Source organism: Anser cygnoides, chromosome 7 (assembly GCF_040182565.1).
Source record: "Anser cygnoides isolate HZ-2024a breed goose chromosome 7, Taihu_goose_T2T_genome, whole genome shotgun sequence".
Lineage (NCBI taxonomy): Eukaryota > Metazoa > Chordata > Aves > Anseriformes > Anatidae > Anser > Anser cygnoides.
The window spans coordinates 2,918,963-2,939,461 of record NC_089879.1 but is presented as its reverse complement, the minus strand read 5'-3'; the positions used below and the strand labels follow the sequence as shown (position 1 = coordinate 2,939,461).

General features: G+C 41.8%; 1 protein-coding gene across 4 annotated transcripts in view; it reads left to right on the top strand.

Annotated features, from left to right (window-relative positions):
- The window catches only part of DOCK1 (dedicator of cytokinesis 1), a 281,505-nt gene that overhangs the window by 155,465 nt on the left and 105,541 nt on the right, over positions 1 to 20,499 (top strand). For 3 of the 4 annotated variants that reach the window (XM_048057478.2, XM_048057474.2, XM_048057471.2), the window contains 2 exons: positions 1,770 to 1,871; positions 8,585 to 8,679. In XM_048057478.2, the coding sequence (XP_047913435.1) occupies positions 1,770 to 1,871; positions 8,585 to 8,679 (197 nt within the window). Of the gene's footprint in view, positions 1 to 1,769; positions 1,872 to 8,584; positions 8,680 to 19,563; positions 20,263 to 20,499 lie in introns of those variants that run through there. The other variant, XM_048057490.2, reaches the window with a different exon arrangement.

Here is a 20,499-nt window from a genome sequence, read left to right as displayed (position 1 = left end):
TGATAATGTTATGTGAAGGAAATGCACATTTATGTGTTTGCAAAGCAATGGACACTGCACAGTCGTTAAGAGAGTGGCCATCCATACCAAGGTACCATGAGCAGAAGAGAGGTTGTCTTCAGCTCTCCCGAGCCTTTAGGAGCCATCCCCAGAGCCTTTGGAGATGCGATGGACTGAATTACACCTGGAGTCAAGACTTACGTAGCCAATTTTTAAAACAATTAAATTTCAGTGGAGCATCGCTTGGACTGGTGGCATCACGAGTGGAAATAGGCCTGAAAGTGGGCAGTTGGAAGTCTTCCAGCAGGCGTAGGCTCTTCCGTGGTGTCTGTTCTGTAGAGTGCCTGTTATACATGGGTCTTGGCAATTATCGTTTTGCCTTCCCTTTTTCTTTTGAGATGATCCAGTCTTATTTACATTTCACAGTAGTAACCATTATCTTCTGTACAGCCACTGCTTCTGTTCACGTTGTAGTTTTGTAGAAAGTTCTTTTGATGCAGTGGAACGGCGGATCAGGTGGCCCTTCCCTTTCAGGTTCATCATTTGCGTATGCCTAAGAACTCTCTTCAGAGACGATTGCATAGTGTAAAAAAACCTGAATGCTCCTGCCTGGACAAGATCAGCTCTGTAGGAGTTTAACTATAAACCCCATTACACAGGAGAAAAACATATTGAAGGAGTGCTTATTTTGTGGAGTTTGGGGGTTGGAGGGTAAATAGGAGGGCTTTTAATGCACACTTATAACCTGATGTCATTTTGCATTTGATCTCAGTTACTCGGCCTGATGCAGCAATAAAACTGCAAATAATTCTAAACTGAAAATAATAAAGATCTTAAAGCTAAACAATAAAAACTCTGTGCTGTACTTAAAAAGAATAGAAATTCACTGCATGTTGTGTCACGCTATGCATGACATAGAATAACCTTGAATACAGCACAGAAAGGTGAATTTACAATTTCAGTAAGCCATATATAGAATCATTTATTTTTTGAATAATTCTCTTTTTTTTTTTTTTCTTTTTTCCTTCATTAAATATCAGAGAAGGTGTGGGTGCTATTACCATAACCAGTCAACACGTCTTTAGCAGATAGTCACAGAAGGAGTATGAGCATGCAGAAATGTCACTTTGGGGTTGGAGCTTCCAGTAGCAATAGAAGGGGTTTTTCATAATAATATGCTTTTGAGTCCTGAGTGATATTTTCATGTGCCAGAAAGAAAGATTAAACTTTCTTTGTCACTTCTTATGTTTTCCATGGTTTGAGAGAGGGAGGTTTGTTATCCTGTTTTCGTGGAATTTACTGGGTTTAGTTGGTTTATTTATTTATTTATTCAAGCGTCACAGTATCTGAAAATACCAGTCAATAAATTTAAACTTGGGGTTAGGCTGCGATGCTCAGTGTAATGATTTTAAGAGATTTCTTCCCTGAGCATAGTATTGACTTCCCAAATGCAAATACTGATATTGTGTGATATTTTTAGCAGTAGTTTATTACCTTCCAAAGCCTTTAATGCCTGAGCAATTTTTATATGAAAAAATATGTTGCAAAATCTTCAGTGAAGTTGGTGATAAAGCTATGAAATTGGATATCGAAACTTTTTCAAGATTTTTTTTGTTTTCTTGACAGAATTTTGCATATCAATGAATTTAAACAATAGAATTCTATCGACTTTCTTACGTAGAGCTCTCTAACAATACTGTGTTTCGATAGCAAGTATTATGTTGCCCTATCTTAAATCCTTGACCTGTTTATATTTTTGTTTTTCATAGGGAAGTTTTGTTGCCTGCATGACTGCCATTTTAAGGCAAATGGAGGACTATCACTACGCTCATTTAATCAAGACTTTTGGAAAGATGAGGTCAGATGTTGTGGTAAGTGTAACGTCTTTTATCTCTCCACAAGACAGCTTAGTTTGCGTTTTTTTTTTTTTTCCTGTTTTTTAAATATACTTATGAAGCGTGGATAAAATGTTTAAAGTTACAAATGTAATCTAAAAATAATTAATAAAGCAGTGTGACATTTGCTGAATTTGCAAAGGACCAAATTAACCTTCCTGCCGCACACAGAAATGCAGCTCATCTCTGGAGCTGTTCAGCATTTTCAATGCAAGCTCTGAGACATTAGATGTAAGGTAATTAAAAGAAAGTATTAGGAAATAGTAATTCCAAGTCATTACTAAAAATCTGTTTTGTTTAAGGAGAGAGGGGGGAAAAAAAAGCTTTCTTGAGGAAAAGAACTTCTAGCATTAAATCTCCCAGATGTCCCAATTTTCTTCATTTGTTTAAATAGCTTTTACTTGCAGACCTGCTAACTTTAAAATTTATACAAAGCATTTTAACCTTAAAGATGCCCTCAGTTGTTAAATAAGCAATAATAATTGAAATTTGTCTTCTCGTGGTCGTTCAGTAGTCCAACTAATCCTACAACACAACTTAATTAGAGCATAATAGAAGGGAGTTTATAGCTAAGGAGATAACTCTCTAATGACCTGAAACCATCATTGCCATATGGCAAGTGCATGCTGCAAAGTAGCTACCAAACTTGTTGGCTGAGATCCATCAATTAGCAGATGACCTGAAGTCTGATCAGCTGTATTACATTGCCCACTCTGCTGCAGGGGATTCTGTTAGGCACTTCAGGCAGCTTTCATCTGTGCTTTAATCTTCAGGGTGGCCTTTGTTTAGATTCCTTTCTTCCTTCTGTACCCAATGGAACAAAACCCATGGTCTTCTGTTTGTGTAATTTCTTTGTTTGGACTTTCCAGTTTTCCTTTTTGTCTTTAATTTTTGTTCTCCTTACTTCTGCTTCTGTTCTGCAAGACTTGAGCTCTTTGCCCTGTGCCAATTCTCAGATCAGGTGCTAGAGCCTCTGTTGCTCAATGTATTTGTACCAGATCTGGAAGAGTGAAGTACAAAGCTGATTCAGGAGAATGAAGACAAAGTCCAACTGCAAAGACCTGCAGAAGAGCATCACGTTATTAAATGGTTGCTTCCCAGCTGCTTTTGGCTTCTTGAAGCACATCCTTGGATAGTGTTTTTTTTTCCCCACTTGGTTTTCCAGTAATAATCATAGAATAATTCAGGTTGGAAAAGACCTCTAGGATCATCACCTAGTCCAACCTTTAACCTAGTACTAAAGTCCAACACTAAACCTTACTTCTAACTCCTAAATATACACATTTCTCGAAGACCTCCAGGGATGGCAACTCAACCACTTCCCTGGGCAGCTTATTCCAGTGCTGCACAACCCATTCAGTAAAGACATTTTTCCTAATATCCAACATAAACCTCTCCTGGTGAGACTTGAGGCCGTTTCCCTCCGTCTTATCACTTGGCGCTTGGGAGAAGAGCCCGATCCCCACCTCACTATAGCCTCTTTTAAGGTAATTGTAGAGAGTGAAAAGTTCTCCCTTGAGCCTCCTTTTCTCTGGGCTAACCAACCCCAGCTCCATCAGCTTCTCCTCATAAGACTTGTTCTCTAGCAGTGAAGCATTCCCTAGCTAAATGTATCTAGTTCGGTGAAATAATGTTTTTAGCATGTAGAAAAGGCATGAGTTAACACTCCTGGTTAACGAAGGCAAATATTTTTGTAGTTTTAAAGTGGTTCAAACCACGTAGCTCTGGAAAAGGCAAACTGATTACAGGGTTTTATAAGGAAAAGGTAAAAGCAGTTTGCTCTCTAACCTCGTAATGATAAAATGCAGAGAAAGAAAATCGGTTAGGAAATTGTGATTATTCTAACAGAATTAAAAGTGTTTATTTAAAAGTCATTTTTTTGTAAATTGTCTGAGGTGATTCTCTAGGGTCAGATCTTCCTTGGTGAAAACAAGAGACTATTTATGCATTTGAAGTTTGGCAAGTGATCTATTTATAATTGCTTGTTTTAAGAGAGTGATTTATATGCTATGCAGTGCTTTGGGATACATGATGAATCACTTTTTTCTTTTGTCCTTACTCCCGGTATATTCATCCTGTTCTGCGCGTTCTTGGGTTTTGTGGATGGGCTTATTCCATATTATTAAAATCTTATTTTCCATCAGCATATATACCGTTTGATTGCTTATTTTCTGCTTGTTACGCCACCTGACTGTGGTTTGTAGGAGAAGATATGCTAATCCAAGCTTAGTCAGTTGGTGTAATAGTCCCTGTACCTTTACTTAAAATGTATCTTTTAAATGTTTTAATAACATTGTTGATTAAATGATGATGCATGTTAGTGGAAACTAAAGTGCGTAGTATTCTGGTGAAACATTGAATAGGTAGTATGCTCGTGGTAAGTAATAATATCTTAAATTGGCTTTAAAATGTAAGTAATAAAAATGAAGGTCAGAGGTGTAATGGTAATACATTGTAAATCTTGTGATAAAAAGAAACCTCATGGAATAAACTACCTTTTTTACACACAAAAAAAAACCACCCCCATTTGCTCATCACGTAGGACAAAAGGATGAAGATACAACCCAATTTCTCTGTATGAAAAAAGATAGATAACCTTTTCAGTGAGTAGCAAATAGGGAGTTACAGTTCTCTTAAGTATTTATTCTTATATGGGATTTCAGTGGTAATTCAAAACCCACATCTTGTTCAGTACAGGAGGGTTTACTTGCTCTCCCAGGAGCATTGCCTCCCTTACCTCTATCAGTGCTGTGGTTCAGATTTTCCCATGTTCCTCTTAACGCTTTTGTTTTCTGTCTGTCTTCAGTGGTGGGATGCTACTGAACTATATATATTACCTGATACCGCGTGGTTTGGGTGGAAAGCAGGCCCTTCTCCCTTCTTAGTTTAACTTTTTAATGCTTTTTTTTTCCCCCATTTCTTTTTAGTCCTACCATTTTTGAGCCTTCTGCCAGTGCTCTTTGCCTCTCTTGAGAGTTCGGATCCAAACTGATTTCATTTGAACCCAAAGTCCCTACATACAGAGCTGGTACCGGCCTCTCCTATGACAGGGTATTTCATCTAATCACAAAGGCATAAGACAGTAGTGATTTAAAACTGAAACTAGATAAATTCAAACAGAAATGCACCGTGTTTTCTTCATTTTTTTTTTCCATTTCACATGATGAACTTAAGTGAAGCTGTGGTTGCTTCCTCACCATTTGAAACGCTTAAATCTTTCTTCAGCATGTGCTTATGCTTAACCAGAAGTTATAAGCTCGGTGCTGGAACTGCTAGATGAAACTTTATGGCCTGTGTTAGGTAGGTGTCAGTTTTAGATTATTATAATGGTCTTTCTTGGCCTTCAAATGTTAGAAGAGATGAGCTGGAATGCGATAAAACCAGTCTTATCTCTCCCTGTAGAATATATTGTTTAGGTTCAATTTTAGAAGCTGTTCGGATTAAGGTGTTTCTTTTCAAAGAGGAATTTGTTATTGTCAAGCCTACTATCATCCTGAGATGAAACATCATCCACGATCAGTGGGGTTATTTCTGGAGCTAACTGATTTCACTCCCTTTTTCACTTGGTAGACTTCATATTCGGTTGTTTGAGGAACTTGTGATACTAGTTGACAAAAACAAGGTCTAATGTTTTGCTCCGTGGAATATTTTAAGAAATGTTCCTCCTAAAGGCATTTGGGATATTGCCCTGAGGTCAGCGAAGTGAGTAGGAAGATGAGCTCCATATAATGTTTAGGATGACCATTTTGTGCACCTCCATCCTTCCCCTTAAAATGGTTCGCTCCTAGGACTTCGAGTTGTAGTGTGAGTGTGGGACTTCGAGTTCCCGTGGTGGTGGGACCCCGCAGCAGAAGTGTCCCCACGTGGGGCTGGAGAGCCGCCTGTCTGGGAACAGCCTCCACGCTGCAGCTTGGCGAGGGCTCAGCTGAAAAGCCTCTGTCATGTCCTTCCCTGTTACAAGGCTGAGCTTGCTCTGGTTTCCTTCTGTAACTGGATGGGAATTGTGAAGGGGTCCCATCTATTGTGAATGTTGCTTCCTTGGGACAGTGAACAGGATCCGTATCTGCAGTTGGCAAGAGATCGAGAGTTCCCTTATTCCTTTACTACATTTTTTCAATCATCTTTCAAATGTTCAGAATAATTTGTTCTGAATCTAGGTATGCTGAAAGTAAACAGGCTGTACAGCACCACAGCATGAACTGATAGCTCCCCCGTCCGTTCCCACTCCCCATGCGAAAGCTGGATTTTGCTCCTAGTAAGAAGTTATCCCATATAAACCGTTTACTTTTTTATAAGAAAGATAAAATTAAAAAGAGAACAGGATTGAGAGTACATAAAATACAGGTAAACATCAGAAGCTTTTTAGTTGATGAATTTACGTTAGTTTTACTAACTAATTTACTAACTAACTACATTAGTTACTACAGTGCATTATTTAAAGTACCCAGGTGAAACTAGGACTATTAAAATGCGAATATCGGTAGATGAAAATGTAGGGCTGAATCAGCAAAGTAGTTCAGCCCCCGTGTAGGACAACGTTTAAGGTCAGTGACAAATGTGAATCATCAAAAAAAAAAAAAAGGAAAATTCATCCAGTGTCACATGCAGCTTGATCAGCAAATTATGCAGAGGTTCAACAGCCAAAACCAGCAGCAAATGAAGTATTGGTGGGGGCTGCAGCAAGAAACCACGTGAGTATACATCTGTAGTCACAAAATAGTAGGAAAAACAGTCACTGTGAGCTCAGATCTTCTCTCTTGGATAGGTGATGACCCTTCCCATGGTGCTGTTTCCACTGAAATGCTCCGTTGCTGAGCTGTGGAGCAGCCCCATCGGTAAGCAGAGCACCCAGCGCGTGCCCCAGGAAGGGAGCATGCACTTAGATGGCGTAAATACTGGGTGCAGTGCTTGGGCCGCAAAATATGCAATGTGGTTATTAGGAATTATGTAACTCGCTCACCAAATGCATGAAAAACGAGCAGTAAAGTATGCAGTTTGATCGGCTCAATGAAGACACGTTTTCCTGAGCTGGTGGAGTGTGTGTCCGGGCTGGGTTGTGCCTTACGCACCGGTAACATCTCATGAACCACAAGCGCTTGGAAATTTCACCTCAGTCCTGCTAATGTCAAAACATCTTTTTTGATGTTGTTGTGTCGGGAGTGGTTTTGGTAAAAGAACACGGGAGTTGCTTCAGTAATGTCGTAGATCTGGGGGGGAAAACGTGTCTTGTGGCTGCTGTTGGCCCTCTTCGGCCTGGGTCCTGGGCCGGTGCCTGTGCAGCCCCACAGCAAACCCTGCGCCGTGCACAGGGCCCAGCCGAGCAGCCAGGAGCTCCACATCCCTTCCTGATCCCCACGTTGTGCCCTCAGGGTCTCTGCATCTCCCTGTTTCACACCAGCGATGAATTTCTAGCCAGGAAAAATATTTTAAAAGAACAACGGATCCTAAGATAAAATCTAGCAAAGACGCTGGCTCTCGCACATGAAGAAATCCGTGTAAGAGCAGTAACTTCTTATTTGTTTCTCACTGAAAAGGTTACATAAAAAACAGCCTTAGTTTGAAGCCCACTGAACGTAATTTTTTTATTTTTTTTGTAGACATTTGACATTTTAAAAGACAGACAGTATTAATACAGTTACTGAGGAGCTGTAGCAAACGAAAAGTATTTTAACCTTGGACGAGAATAAAAGTTCATTTTTATCTCTGCGTGAAGTGAATCAAGGACTGCTTGCATTAAGCTCCTTTTTTTCCCCTCTCTCTATCTTACTCTGGACATTTGATATCACTTAAATTGTTAGATAGCAATTATAGATGCCCAAATTGTAGAAGATGATTTACATTGTAAAGTACATCAGGTTTCTGTTCCAAAGAGATGTTTGTTTATATCTGGGTAGAAATAAATTGGTTTGCGCTACTAAATTAACTTTGTTCTGGGTCAGATTTTCACTTGCAGAAGCAATTACTGCTGTTCCCTTTAGGGAGAAAGTCTCTCGTAGCTTCTTGATGGCCAAACCAGAAGCACTGTTACCAGCTACTCGAGGTCGTGGGTAATGTGCACCGCAGCACTCACCTGAATCCATTTCTGAGCTCTGGCTTAAAAACAAAACAAAACAAAAAGCATAATTTTGTTTTCAGCAAGGGAAAATTTCAGCCAGATATACTTGAAGAGAAAGAAAACTCAGCAACTGGTGCCAGGGAGTATTTTCAGTCTAATTACAAGATTAAAATTAACGCCTTACTCTTTTTAGCTTTTTACGTATGTTTTAAACTAATTTTTACCTCCAAAAAGGTCAAGTATATACCAGGCGTGTGTTGCTACGCGTGTGCTGCAATACAGTCTGCGTGCACAGAGAGAGACTCGGTGCATGAATCTACGGTATAGAAAAGAAAACATTTTTTCAGCAAAAGCTTCCTTTCCATAGCTTCTTCCTGAGTAATACAGTGAGTCCTTCACGATGTAGGATTGCCATTGATACCGTTTCTGAAAAGCTTAAATGGAATCACTGCAGAATTTATATACATCGTATAGAAATATGACTTAGTAAAATTTATTTTACATGAATAATGGCTTTTTTATGAAGCAGAACAATAAAGCACCTCTTGAATCTAGTCATTAATAACTGACACTATCACTTGTGGTTTTTTGATCTATAAGAAGAGTCTTTTCCAAATATTTTCTCTTGTTTTAGGATTTTCTGATGGAAACATTCATCATGTTCAAGAATCTCATTGGGAAGAACGTCTATCCCTTCGACTGGGTTATAATGAACATGATGCAGAATAAGTAAGTATAGAGGAAAAAGCACTGTGGCTTACTGAGATGGCTGTTTCACGTTTGATCTGAAACAACAGTGTTGCTTGGAAACAGTAAAACACAATGCGGCAGCTAGGGCTTTTTCGTTTCCTTCTGGGATGCAAATAATTATTTAAAAATTGCCTTTTCAGGAGGATGCTTCAAGGGCCTGGTTTGGGGCACCCCAAATTAAGGGTGGCGTCATTCAGAGAGCCAAAATTTTGGAACAGGTTGCAGATTCAGTAGGGAACTATACATATCTGATATTAATAAATTTATTCCTTTAGAGATCAATGGTACGTTTCGCGTATGACCTCAAAAACTAGTGGTTACTGTATGCTGACACGGAGTTATATTCTGGAATGTTTTCAGTGGTATTAACAAGGCAGACCTGAAAGGGCATTTATACCCAGGTTCCATCAGCCTGGTAAAGAAGAGACGAGCTGTAATATTTCTAATCCCTGTTTTTTTGCTCAATTGCAGCATTGTCATTACTGAACATGCCTTTATGTAATATTTTATGTTTGTGACATCCATTAAGAGCGTCAAATGCTTTAATGTGTACTGTGATGAAAGTATAAGGAAAAACATTTTATTTACTAGTTGCCTGGAGAAATCTCTTCTGTGCTTACTGGTAGCTACCAGGGCTGTAAAGTTGCCAGTGTTTACCTACATAAAATCCTGTACTACACTTACTACTTTCAGTATAAAAATTCACCATAATTTTAATCCCAGCTCCTGAAGTTGTCTTAACCACCTAATAAAATCCTTTCCTAGTAAACATGAGTTAGAAGCAGCCATCTTTTGAATCACATCCATGGGCTGTGGATGCACGCTCCTGTGCGGCTGTAGCTCGCAAAGCACCTGCTGTTTTAAAACCAGGAACCCTTTGAGATTGCTTGATGAGGAAGATCTGAAGCCCACTGGGTTTCTTTCTTTTTTAAAAAATTTTGAAAGCAGTTTTGCTTCAAGAACTCCAACTATCCGGAGGATTTTGTTGCAGGTGCTTTGGAAACCCTCGCAGCATATGCTACCTGGCATCCTTTCAGGAAGGAGAGCACCTCTGTGCTCCACTTAGTTCTGGGGGAGGTTGAAACATGAGCAGGAAGGTCTTTGCTTGGACACTAGTGCCAGTAAACCAGGCACACTGTGGGCTGAACTGGTGCAGTGGCTCTTTCCCTAGGTCTGATGAAGGTGGGTATTCCTCAAATTACCTTCACGGTATTGCCAGATAACTTCTTAATGTTCATTTGGTGCAGTTCTGATCTCAATTTTCATTTATTTATTTATTTATTTAATTTATTTATTTATTTATTTTAACTGTGGAATCACAGTCACAGAAATGTATAAGCAAAGGTGTAGAAAGAGCGTTTCCCTCCCCCATGTTTTTACTTTAAAGTGCAAAGGGATCCCTTAGCAGGCAGCTTCTCCCTTGGGAAAATTTGGAGTAACACGCGGTGCGATGCCCTCAGTTAGGCTTGGGGCTTTGATTTCCTGATCCTTCGAGTACCGTCTGGTCTTTTTGCCGAGCTGAACAGTGAGTCCTGGAAAAGCAGAAGCAGGATGTGTTGTGATGATCTTCGCCTCTTCCTCTCTTCGTGGGTAACTGCAGTACCCATATAATGTTTGAGTAGTATTTAAAGGGTATTTGGGGTTTCGTTTGGTTTGTTTTTCATTTTCTTCAAGGCTTTCTGGTGTTGATGAATATCCGCAGCAGTGCTAAGGGGGTTGTTCATCTCTAATTTACAAGTTCATTTTCATTACACCAGCTCATTTGGTAAATGCTTCTGAATTGATTTGAGTGCTTTTCATTTTTCCTGTTGAAGTTAATGTGGTTTCCAAAAACAGGAAGCAGCGTTTTAAAATACCTTTTTGTCCGTCTGCTCCATTTATTTTCACACCTATAAACTTTTATTGAAGGAAAGGAGAAAAAATTAAGACCAAGTTCTGTCTTTTTAAAGCTCTTCTCAGTAGAACTGGCTCGGAGCGTGCCGTTTCGTGTCCCTCTCACAAAATACTTCTGCAAATTATTTCTGTGACACAAGCTAAAGGAAATGAACTAATTTTTAATTATATCGAGAATGTTTTTGAGCTCGGTTGTTTCTCTGTGTGAGGTATGTCTGGGAGCGGGAAACAGAGGGCAAAGGACTGAAGGACTGACCTCATGTAGAAGTCAGACCTCCGGGCCATCTCTGCTGGGGTGGAGAGAAGAGGGGAGGCAGCGGCAGCACCTCCTAAGGGATGCCTTCTGAGCACTTGAACATGTAGTACGACTCTTTGTTCAACCGTATTTCCTATTTTGCTTCCAAACTTCAGTGCTGCATCCTTCCCGGCCCTGGCTGCACTGGGCCACGTCCAGGGTTGCCTCCTGGCCTCAGCAGGCCTTTGCTTCAGCAACACAGGTAGTCGTGCCACATCACCTCCTATCTGAAATGAACACAGAAACCTTCATATCTAGTGAGATAATTGTTAACTTTTCTTTCTTAGATGTGTCACTTAATTCTACTTACAGGCCTCTAATTTAATTTAAAACAGCGTCCATTGTTCTAGCAAAACAATTTGTTAATCAGGAGTCAAAGGCTTCGAGTGGTACTGATTTCGTAAAGGACTGCAGTCCTTTGGTGCGCCCCCCAGGACGTTCCAGGAGGCATTTGTTTGGTGTCTGCTGCTCAGACGTGGCGAGACGTGGTAGTGCCAGGGGGGCTTCATCGGGTGCCGTGCAGCGTGAGATTTTGGAGGAGGGGAGAAGAGACCTTCCAAAGTGACAGCGTGGCTTTCCCTTTCATCGTCAGATTGAGCTCCAGGTCAGCTGCTGTTGTTCAGTAAACAGCAATAGTCGTGCAACAGAGATGGAAAGAAAAACTGATGACCGGGTGGCAGTAGGTCATAGCATAGTAGGGCATAGCATGGAGGTGGGTGGGTGGAAAGAATATTCAAATGGTATTTAATTAAGTCTTGATCCACATATGGATTGAAATGGCCATTGCTTTTGGTTCAGTTTAAAGGAGAGAGAATGCAGAGGGGCTGGAAGAGCACAAATGCTCTTCAGATACACAAAATTTTGCAGCAGAGCAGATGGGAACAGTCTTCTCAGAGCCATGTGGAATTATGAATGTACGAAATTCCAGCCATAAACCGCAGCAAGGCACATTCAGGTTTGAGGCTGGGGGAAATACTCGAGCAGCGAGCGCTGCAACGCATTGCTCGGGGCGGTTGCAGAGTCTCCAGCAGCAGAGGTATTTAAAAACAGTTTGACAAGCATCTGTTAAGCTGCTGGTTATAATTTGGGGAGAAGGGGAATGGACGAAAAGATCTCTAGAGAGTTGTCAGAGCCCTGTCACTCTGCCTGCCTTCGCTGGTGGATTCTCAGCTGCAACTTGGAGGTGAACTTTGCGATTGCAACTTTAATTTCCAGCAAGAATTTTTAAACATGGTGAACTGTTAGCGAGCTGCTGAATGTATTCATGATCGCATTACCTAAAAATGAGAGTGAGCTGAGCTAACTTTAAAAGAAACTGCTACTTGCTGTTTTAAATATTGCTGTTGGGAGTTATTAATACATCCATTTAAGATATTTGGACACCTTTTAATTACATTTACAGCAAGGTTTATATGCTTTAATATTTTCAGGAAGAGTTATTCCCATCAAGGTAAAGGCATCATACTACCGGATTAAAAGAAAGTATTTTTATCAGCTCTGTCAACAGCTGCTATATGATAGCTGCTTTGTACCGACCCTGGATACTGAATAGTGACATTTGGCCCTGCTCTGCAGCCACCGTGATGTTTCATCTCTGCAATGAGCGTCGACAGCTGTGCTTAGCAGTTGCGAAGAGTCGGGAGCTTTTCCTCTGTGTCAGGATGGGGACTAGGAGAGCTTCTCAGGCAGCTTCTTCATTCCATGACGTCCTGCAAAAAAAGGCACTCCAGTAGTTTTATCTGCAAGTAGTGGGAAGAATGTCATTTGTCGAAGCATCAACAGGGATTTCACATTGCTTATATTTTTCCCCTCTAAATCGTATTTAGAAATGATTCAGAAATGTTTTAGAAATTATTTTAACTTTTGTCAGCAGCTGACAACTTAAACTAGGTTCCTCTTAAAACAGATATGTCAGAACACATAAACAGTTCCTCTTTACGTTTTTGTAAATGAAAATAATTTAATCTTTGCTCTTACTTTTGGCATTTGAGACGATCAGTTCCTTTGGTAGACCTTATGATATATTAATTTCGAGCTGCTACTTTCATCTGCAACTGTTCCTCTGGAAGCTGAGTTGCCTATGAAAAATGAATTTGATGTTTCCTGTTCTATTTTTTGTGTCTAATGTCCACATTTACATAAAATCCGTGGTTGTTTTGCCTTTTGAAGTCGGAGGAAAAGGGATAAGATGCTTCTCAGCGAGAAGGAGGTTTCTAGTGCCTACATGCTTTTTTTCCAGAGGAATTACGTCTTGCATTGCCCAGGGAATCTGGAGGCTGTTACCTGCTCTCCTCCAGTGCTGCGTTGGCTTTGCAGGTGGGTGGAGGTGTGGAGGTGGGTTTCCTCCTGAAAACCTAATCCAGAATTTTAATTAATTTTCTGCCTGATAAAAAAAAATAGTCTTGGAAAGAGGAGGAAGGACGATCGGGGAGATCTGTCTGATAAACGCGTACCTTTTTCCTGCTGCTGGAGTGGATTGCGATGCACATGTTTATTTTGGGAACTCACAGGGAGATGTAGGCTGCTCTGCTACGTGGTTGTCATAGCAGTACCTGGCAGATCTCTGCGGTGACTTCAGAAGGAACTTCAGCTGTGTAGGTGACTGTCCGTCAGCAGTGTGCAAGCCCTGGGCTGCTTATGGACCGAGGAAAGTTTTGTGCAACTGTGGACCTTGATGTCTAATACAGGCTGCGGTCGCCTGAGAGTTATTCCTACCGACAAGTAACCCAAAGCCAAAATAAAAGTACTTTTTAGGTTATTGAAGTTATGCTTAATTATTGAAGTCATGCTGTAATCGGCTGTGCTTTATAAAGGCATATAGAAGCTAAAACATCCATGGTTTTTAAAAACTGTATGAAAATAAGCTCTTAGATCTTATGTAATCGGCCAGTCAAGTTGCATCTGTCAGATGAGGTGCAAGGGAAAAAGCCTGCATTTAAAATCTGCGTCAGACTGCTGATGGGTGGAGTTGGAGTTCACAACAGGGGGAAAGAGTCCAAAGATTCTGGACAGAAAACTACAAAAAAAAAAAAAAAAAGGCCAGATTTGTATCAGACATGGGGTAGGAGGAGGAGGAAGCACAAAAAAGACTTGTGAAACTTCCTTCATTTTCTGAAAACCTGCATATATACAGTTCAAACCTGGATTAATACAATATTCATAGTGATTATTAGTAGGCACGATGTGAAAGATTGCACTTGTATCTGGGGCATGGATCATTAAAGTATTTACTCAATATTTGTTATTGTGGAATATAGTAAGTGTTTTACATTTTCAGATAGGATATTGTGATGAAGGCAGTACTTGAAATGCAATTATATTTTAAGAAGAGACGGGATACATTTTTTAAGAAGAGTCTGAAGAGTTGGAAAAACTCCAACAAAAAGGAATTGGCACTGTTTTCCTGACTATTCATATACTTTGTATATTGATCTCTGCTCACTTATTTAGAATGTTTGAGAGTTCAGACCCGCAACTTGAACAAGTAAATAATTTTATTTAGGGATGCAATGAAATAAGCATTCGAATGTGAGCAATTTTGTTGTTTTCTTTGGTGGAAAATATTTCTCTGTGTAGCAAAAAAACACTACTGGCAACGTATAGATAGAGGATAACATCTTTCAATGCATGTCGCTTTTTCAGGATCCGGTTTTCAGAACTAGTGCGTGTGCCCAGAAATTCATTCTTCATTTATAAATGAAATAGATGAGTGCACATGGATAAATGCTGTGAAGATACTGCAGATTTGTTTTTGCGTACGGAGCGCATTTTTTTGTTGTCCATAAAACCTGGTTGCATAATGCACTGACCTTTTCAGCAAAGACCTTGCAGGATTTTTGGTTTAGTGTTGTACCTGTCAAATTAACTGGACCTGGGAATGAAATGAATGTACTTGGCTAGGTTTGAAATAACAGAGGCTTTTTCCTTTGCTGAAAAGGCTGAGATTCCTTGAAGGAATATGCTTCAGCAGGGGCTCTTCGCTCGGTGGTTTCCACAGTGGGAGCATCCTCCAGAGCAGGTTACTTCACCCAGGCTGGTCTGAGTTAGAAATTACGTACCTGGCTTCTGGGGTCTAGAGGTGGGCTAATGATTCCCAGGACTAAAATAGTTACCATTTTAAATGTTATTGTACAGCCTAAATTATGGGTTTCGTGTGTTTGGAGCCACTCGTGTGCTTATCGACAGAGACACTCTGCAGCTAGGAAGGTGGGCTCGGGCTGCGTGACTGTGTCGTGCATCCACTGCGACTGTTTACTCTGCGGTTTGTTGTTATGCTTCCCTTTACAAACCTCTTTTCTGTCCCTAAAGTGTGCATGGGATTTGCTGTCCTCCTGGGAGCATAGATCTGCATCCCATGTCACCTCTTTAAAACCAGGCGAAGGCTGCTGGGGATGTATTTCACCCTGAAGCGCAAGTGAGGTGCACCTCCACTCTTGCTGGCAAAGAACGATCCTCTTTCAGCACTTGCTTCAGAAATATCACTGGGGAGCATGAGACTAATATGCAGATGTTCACTGTTCAGTAGTAGGTAATGTCTTCTGAAAATATTCCTGATGTATTCCGTGGCATTTCAACCTTTTATTTGTTATGAGAAAATTAGAGCAACTGTAAAGGCAGGAATTGTGTGCTGGGGAAGATCTCTTCCTCAACTAGAAAAAAAGGGAGAATAGATCCTAAATGCTGGTGTTTTGAGCTGAAGTTTCATATATGAAGGGTGGTAAGTTTATATATATATATCTTTCTGTTCCAAGGCCTTGCTATTTTTGGCTCCTTACAAAGTTTTAAGCAGCAAGGTTTAGACCTGGAAGCACTCCAGTTCATTAACTGGCTGTCCTCCTTGGGCTGGCGGCAGATTTAAACCCCTTCAAGACATTTTGAATACTACGTGCATCTTATGAAGCTTCAGAAGTTTAAAGAGAGATTTGAATTTAGAATAATGTTTAGTCCAGCAGGCTCACACGCGACTGTTGTGGTTTTGTACATAAAAGACATCGCATGGGGCTTCACTGCGGGATAGCTGCTAAGCCAAAAGTTTGCACTGCTGGTCATCTTCCTTGATATATTTTATCAACTCTTAAATATTTGTTCTGCAAAAGATAATGAGCAATTGAGAGGCACCTCACAGTTTGTCGTTTCCAGAAGTGGCTCAGAAATGTGATTTTTTAAAAGAAAAATAGGGCATTGCAGCTATCCGCAACCCAGCGCAAGCAGCAGCTTTGCTTAGCGGTTACAAAAACCAAAAGCAAGCTAACATCACAAATGGGTGGTTTCTTCCTCAGTTCTCAAATCGTTATCCAGAGTATGCTGTAGATGTCCATGGGCTTTTTTGCTTTTAACGAGATACTAATTATTTTGTATGCTTGCACCTACTTTTAACTGACTCGCATATATGCGGTGTTAAGAACTCCTGGAGCTAATCTACTGTTTTGAAAGAAAGCTACAAGTGGCTATTAGACTGTGCGTCGTGACAATTCTCTGGTAAGAGTCTAATTGAGATCTGAAGAAGTGCTGCCAAATTAATTTCAAATGCAAAAGAATGATTTGTATATTATGTCCTTCCCAGATTCTAAACTGGGTTTGACATTAAAATTCTTCCTGATAATTGTACTCATAAGCATATTCTACCAAACAATACATTTATCGGTTTGGTTTTCATGATGGCTTTAGTTATCAAATGGTTCAGTTCAAGAAGAATTCAATATGTGCTGCACTGAATAGTGGATAATAATATTTCATTACATACTTTTTTGGTCTGGTTTCAGGAGTAAAAGAACCCCCTGGCAGATTTCATTTAATTCGGATCCTTCAGTGGAAGAGTTCCTTTAATTTTAGTTTTAGGTTTTAGCTGTAGGTGAAGCTGGGGGAGGTGAGATCGTGAACCTTCGAATGCACGTTATTGTACCACCACGAGGGTTTGCAATGAAGCTGCATATGGATATTCCCTTCTCATTTCATGAAGCCCTGGGGCCATGCTCCTCACGGCGTTACCCTGCTCTGTCCGGCTGCTCCTGTTCAGCCTTGGTGCCGGAGCGGTCTCTGTCCCTGCATCACCAAGTTCCTTGGGAGCACACAAAGGATTTGAATCACTCTTTGAGCAGAAAAACAAACAAAAAAAGAAACACAGCAAAACAAAAAACATACTTAAAAATAAATTATTTTTAAACGGTGGGATTAGGCGGGGAGATACTCTGAACTCTGGGGCTGCAGGAGCATCCCAGCAGCGTTTGCACTACAAGTGCATCGCGTGTTATCACCACTATTGAATTTCCGAGTATGTGAGGAGCAAGAGGGGCCAAACAGAGCTGGGGAGTGTTGCACCCAGAGCTCGGTGAGAGCTGCAGCCGGTCTGCGCCAAGGGAAACCCATCGGGTTGTGCTCGTGCAGGTGTCATTTATAGTGCCTGCCTGTTAACCCGAACTTTGCTGTTTTCTACCTTTTGTGCCCTGTACGTTGCAAGCCCAAGTGGTATTTTAACACAGGCTATAAAATCGTCTTTTTTGTTTGTTTGTTAACATCTCCAAGACAGAATGGTTGCAATACGGCACGATCTAGGTTCCCATGGGAAAAGTTAAGCGTCGGTGATAAGCGCGGCAAAAATCAAGGCTGAGAAAATTGTCACGGTGTCCTTGGGTGGCGGGAGCACAGATGACGGGAGTGTCCCGCTGCTGCTGCTGCTGCTGCTCCCGCCGGGCTTGGGCAGGGATGGTTGGGGCTGGCGGAGGATTACTTTGGATGGAGCTGGCCTGGAGCTCGGCAGCACCTCGTCCTCTCGTCCCAGTTCCTTAGGCTGGCCGTCCGCCGAGGAGGGTGCGTATGGCTTCGCCACGGGTGCTGTCCTTGCACACTCGCCGGGCAGCGGCGGGCTCCATCCCCGAGGCCACCCCGTGCTCGCTGCTGCAGAGACCTGCTGGTGGTGCCATGAGCATGGCTCCCAGCTGCCGTCCTTCGGGCAGGGGGAAGGCACTGCCGACAGCACCACGTGTGCTGCCTCTACACAAGGACACCTGCACCCACCTCGGTGTGCCGGCTCCGTTATCAGCTTCAGCTCGGGCGCCCCAACGGGTCAGCTGCTGGATCGATGAGCCATGCACAATTAAACAGGGAAATGCTGTCCGCATCGCCTATCAGGTACAAAGCCCCTTTATTTTTTGGCACACAGCGCATGGCATGGTCATGAACGTGTGATGCTGGGTTCTTGTGAAAGCAACGTCACGAAGTGGGTAACCAAACGAAGCTGAAGGTGTTAAATCCCAAAGCGTGTCAGCAGCTCTCCGCTTCTGGTCAGGGTAGAAGCTAGCGTCATGTGATGCCTATTTTTAAAACTGAAGGTGTAGCAATTTTCACTTAAAGTTGTTATTTTTCCATGTCAGCCTCGTTCAGGTTAATACCATTACACATTTTAAAATACCTGGTGAGTGAAATGTGTGCTGCTTTGTCGCAGGTGAGGTTTATTAATCCTTTCCTCTTTCAGTGTTCAAAAAAAAACACCCAACAAAACAAAACAAAAACACCAGCACGACTTTTGGTCTTCAGAAGTAACAAAGAATGTTTATTTCTGTCTTATAAATGCAAGTTCAGGCTTAAATGCTTCTCTTGGCCATTACTTGTAATGAAGTTTGCAGTTTGTTTGAAGCTGGGCTGTGAGTTCCCTGCCTCTGCCCCTCACCGTGGGGCTTCGTTGTTCTCGGCACGGGAAAGGGACAGCAGCGGGGGTGGGAGGGAGGATGGCCTTTTGGCTGGTCGGTCACACTTCAGAAAATGTTTTATTTACTTTTCCAGCAAAATCAATAGTCCCGCACTGTAATTCTATTTTCTTTTTTTACAAAAGGAGTGTCAGAACTACAGAAATTACAGAAATTAGCGCCCCTTTCCCTTCTTCCAGGCAAGAAGTGCAGACATCCCAGGAAATACTTTAGCACGTTGATTCCTATCGATCTACTTTCCGTCGGCAAATCAGTTCCCTCAACAGCCCAGGTCGTCTTTTTGGCCGTTTTCATTAATCGCTGCTTTGAGATACAGGAAGAAGAGTTATTGGCAAACAGCGAAAGCTCTGATGCCAGTGTGAAGAATCGCAAGAAGCGCGTTTCCTGCCGGGGGTGTAGGAGGTCGGGAGGCTTTGAGCCCGAGGGGTGAGGGAGCCAGGGAATTGGAGGGCTGTCGGAGAAGTTCGTCCTTCACCTGCTGGGTCAGCACGGCTGGCTCTGCAGGTCTGGAGCAAAAGCATACCTGGGGTTATCAGACCTGGAGAGGCATCGAGGGGACTTTTTGCCTGGGTCGTGCCTTTTAGGACTGACACAGCAAACAGAGCTGGGCCCTTCGGGCCTGGTTCCTTACCTGGCAGAGCCAAAGGGCCGCTGCCCGCAGCCACCCCGCGCTGGAGTGGCCAAGGGGAAAAAGAATAACCGTTTCTACTGTATCTCCATCTCCTTTCAATGTTAGCCATTTTAAGGAGAACAGAGCTGTACAAAAACAAAAATAAGAGTGGAGTATTGGTGATAATTTTACTGCATCGCTTCAAATCCCAGTTCCTTTACTGCAAGAATTTTCAATATAATTTACAAGAATACTGACTGGCACAATTACGGATTTAGTACGCTTTTGTAAAATACGCCTAGACCTCTGTTTGCTTTTCCCTTGGCAACATGTTCCTCTCCTGGCTTTTTGTCTTTCTAAAGACTGACAGTTATGGAGCTCTTTGGCTTCAGCGAGCAGCAGCCTCCAAGTGCAAGAAGACAACGAGGCCCTTTGTACGGTTATTAAGTTTTAGGATCACAAGTATTTCATCTGCGGAATGTGGAATTGTATTCCAGAACACAGGCTGTGACGGTTCGAGTAGGAGAAAACACAGCCAGTGGAATAACAACCAGGGCTGAAAAAATGAAGAACTGTTCATGCTCTGACACAACGGACTGTACGATCGTAAGACAAGAAGTGTTGAAAGTGTATTTAGAGAGAAGAGAAGCGCCAGATCACTGGCTGCCACCGGCATGAAAGTTGGTACCACTGCCTGGGAGGACTGAGGAGTCTCTTGTCCACCTCCTGAGGGCACGGCAGGCCCTTCTGGACAGATCTTTCTCTTTTTTCAGCGTAAGGTTTGGAGTCAGAGTTAAGCAGGCGCTGCTGCAGCCCGTGACAGTGACGTTTGGGCAGTTCTTGGCACGGTCGTGTTGGAGCGATAAGGTGAATTCGTTAGTTTTGAACATGTACCACAGTTAGAGCACCCTTAAAATAAAGGTAATGAATACACAGAATCATTTGTTTTAGGAAATAATCATTCTGGCCCTCCCACAAACTCTCAAGTACTTCTGTACAGCTCCAGTTCTTCGAATGGCTGAGCAAGCCACCAAAGTTAATCTAACAAGATCTTTTTTCTTTTGGGGTCTTCAAAACAATAATTTAAAAAAATATTAAATAAAAACATTTTCCTTCTTTAAATATATCTGCGTACATTCATCCAGCGTCTGTTGAGCTGCTAAAGGTGTCAGCACATGCAAGAATTGCCTTCCTTTTGCTGTGCCAGCAGCCTTCACCTGCCAGCTTTTCAGATTTTTGCCCTGCTGGGTATGGGAGAGGTTTCCCCCTCTGCCTGCCCGCAGCCAGACCCAACGCCT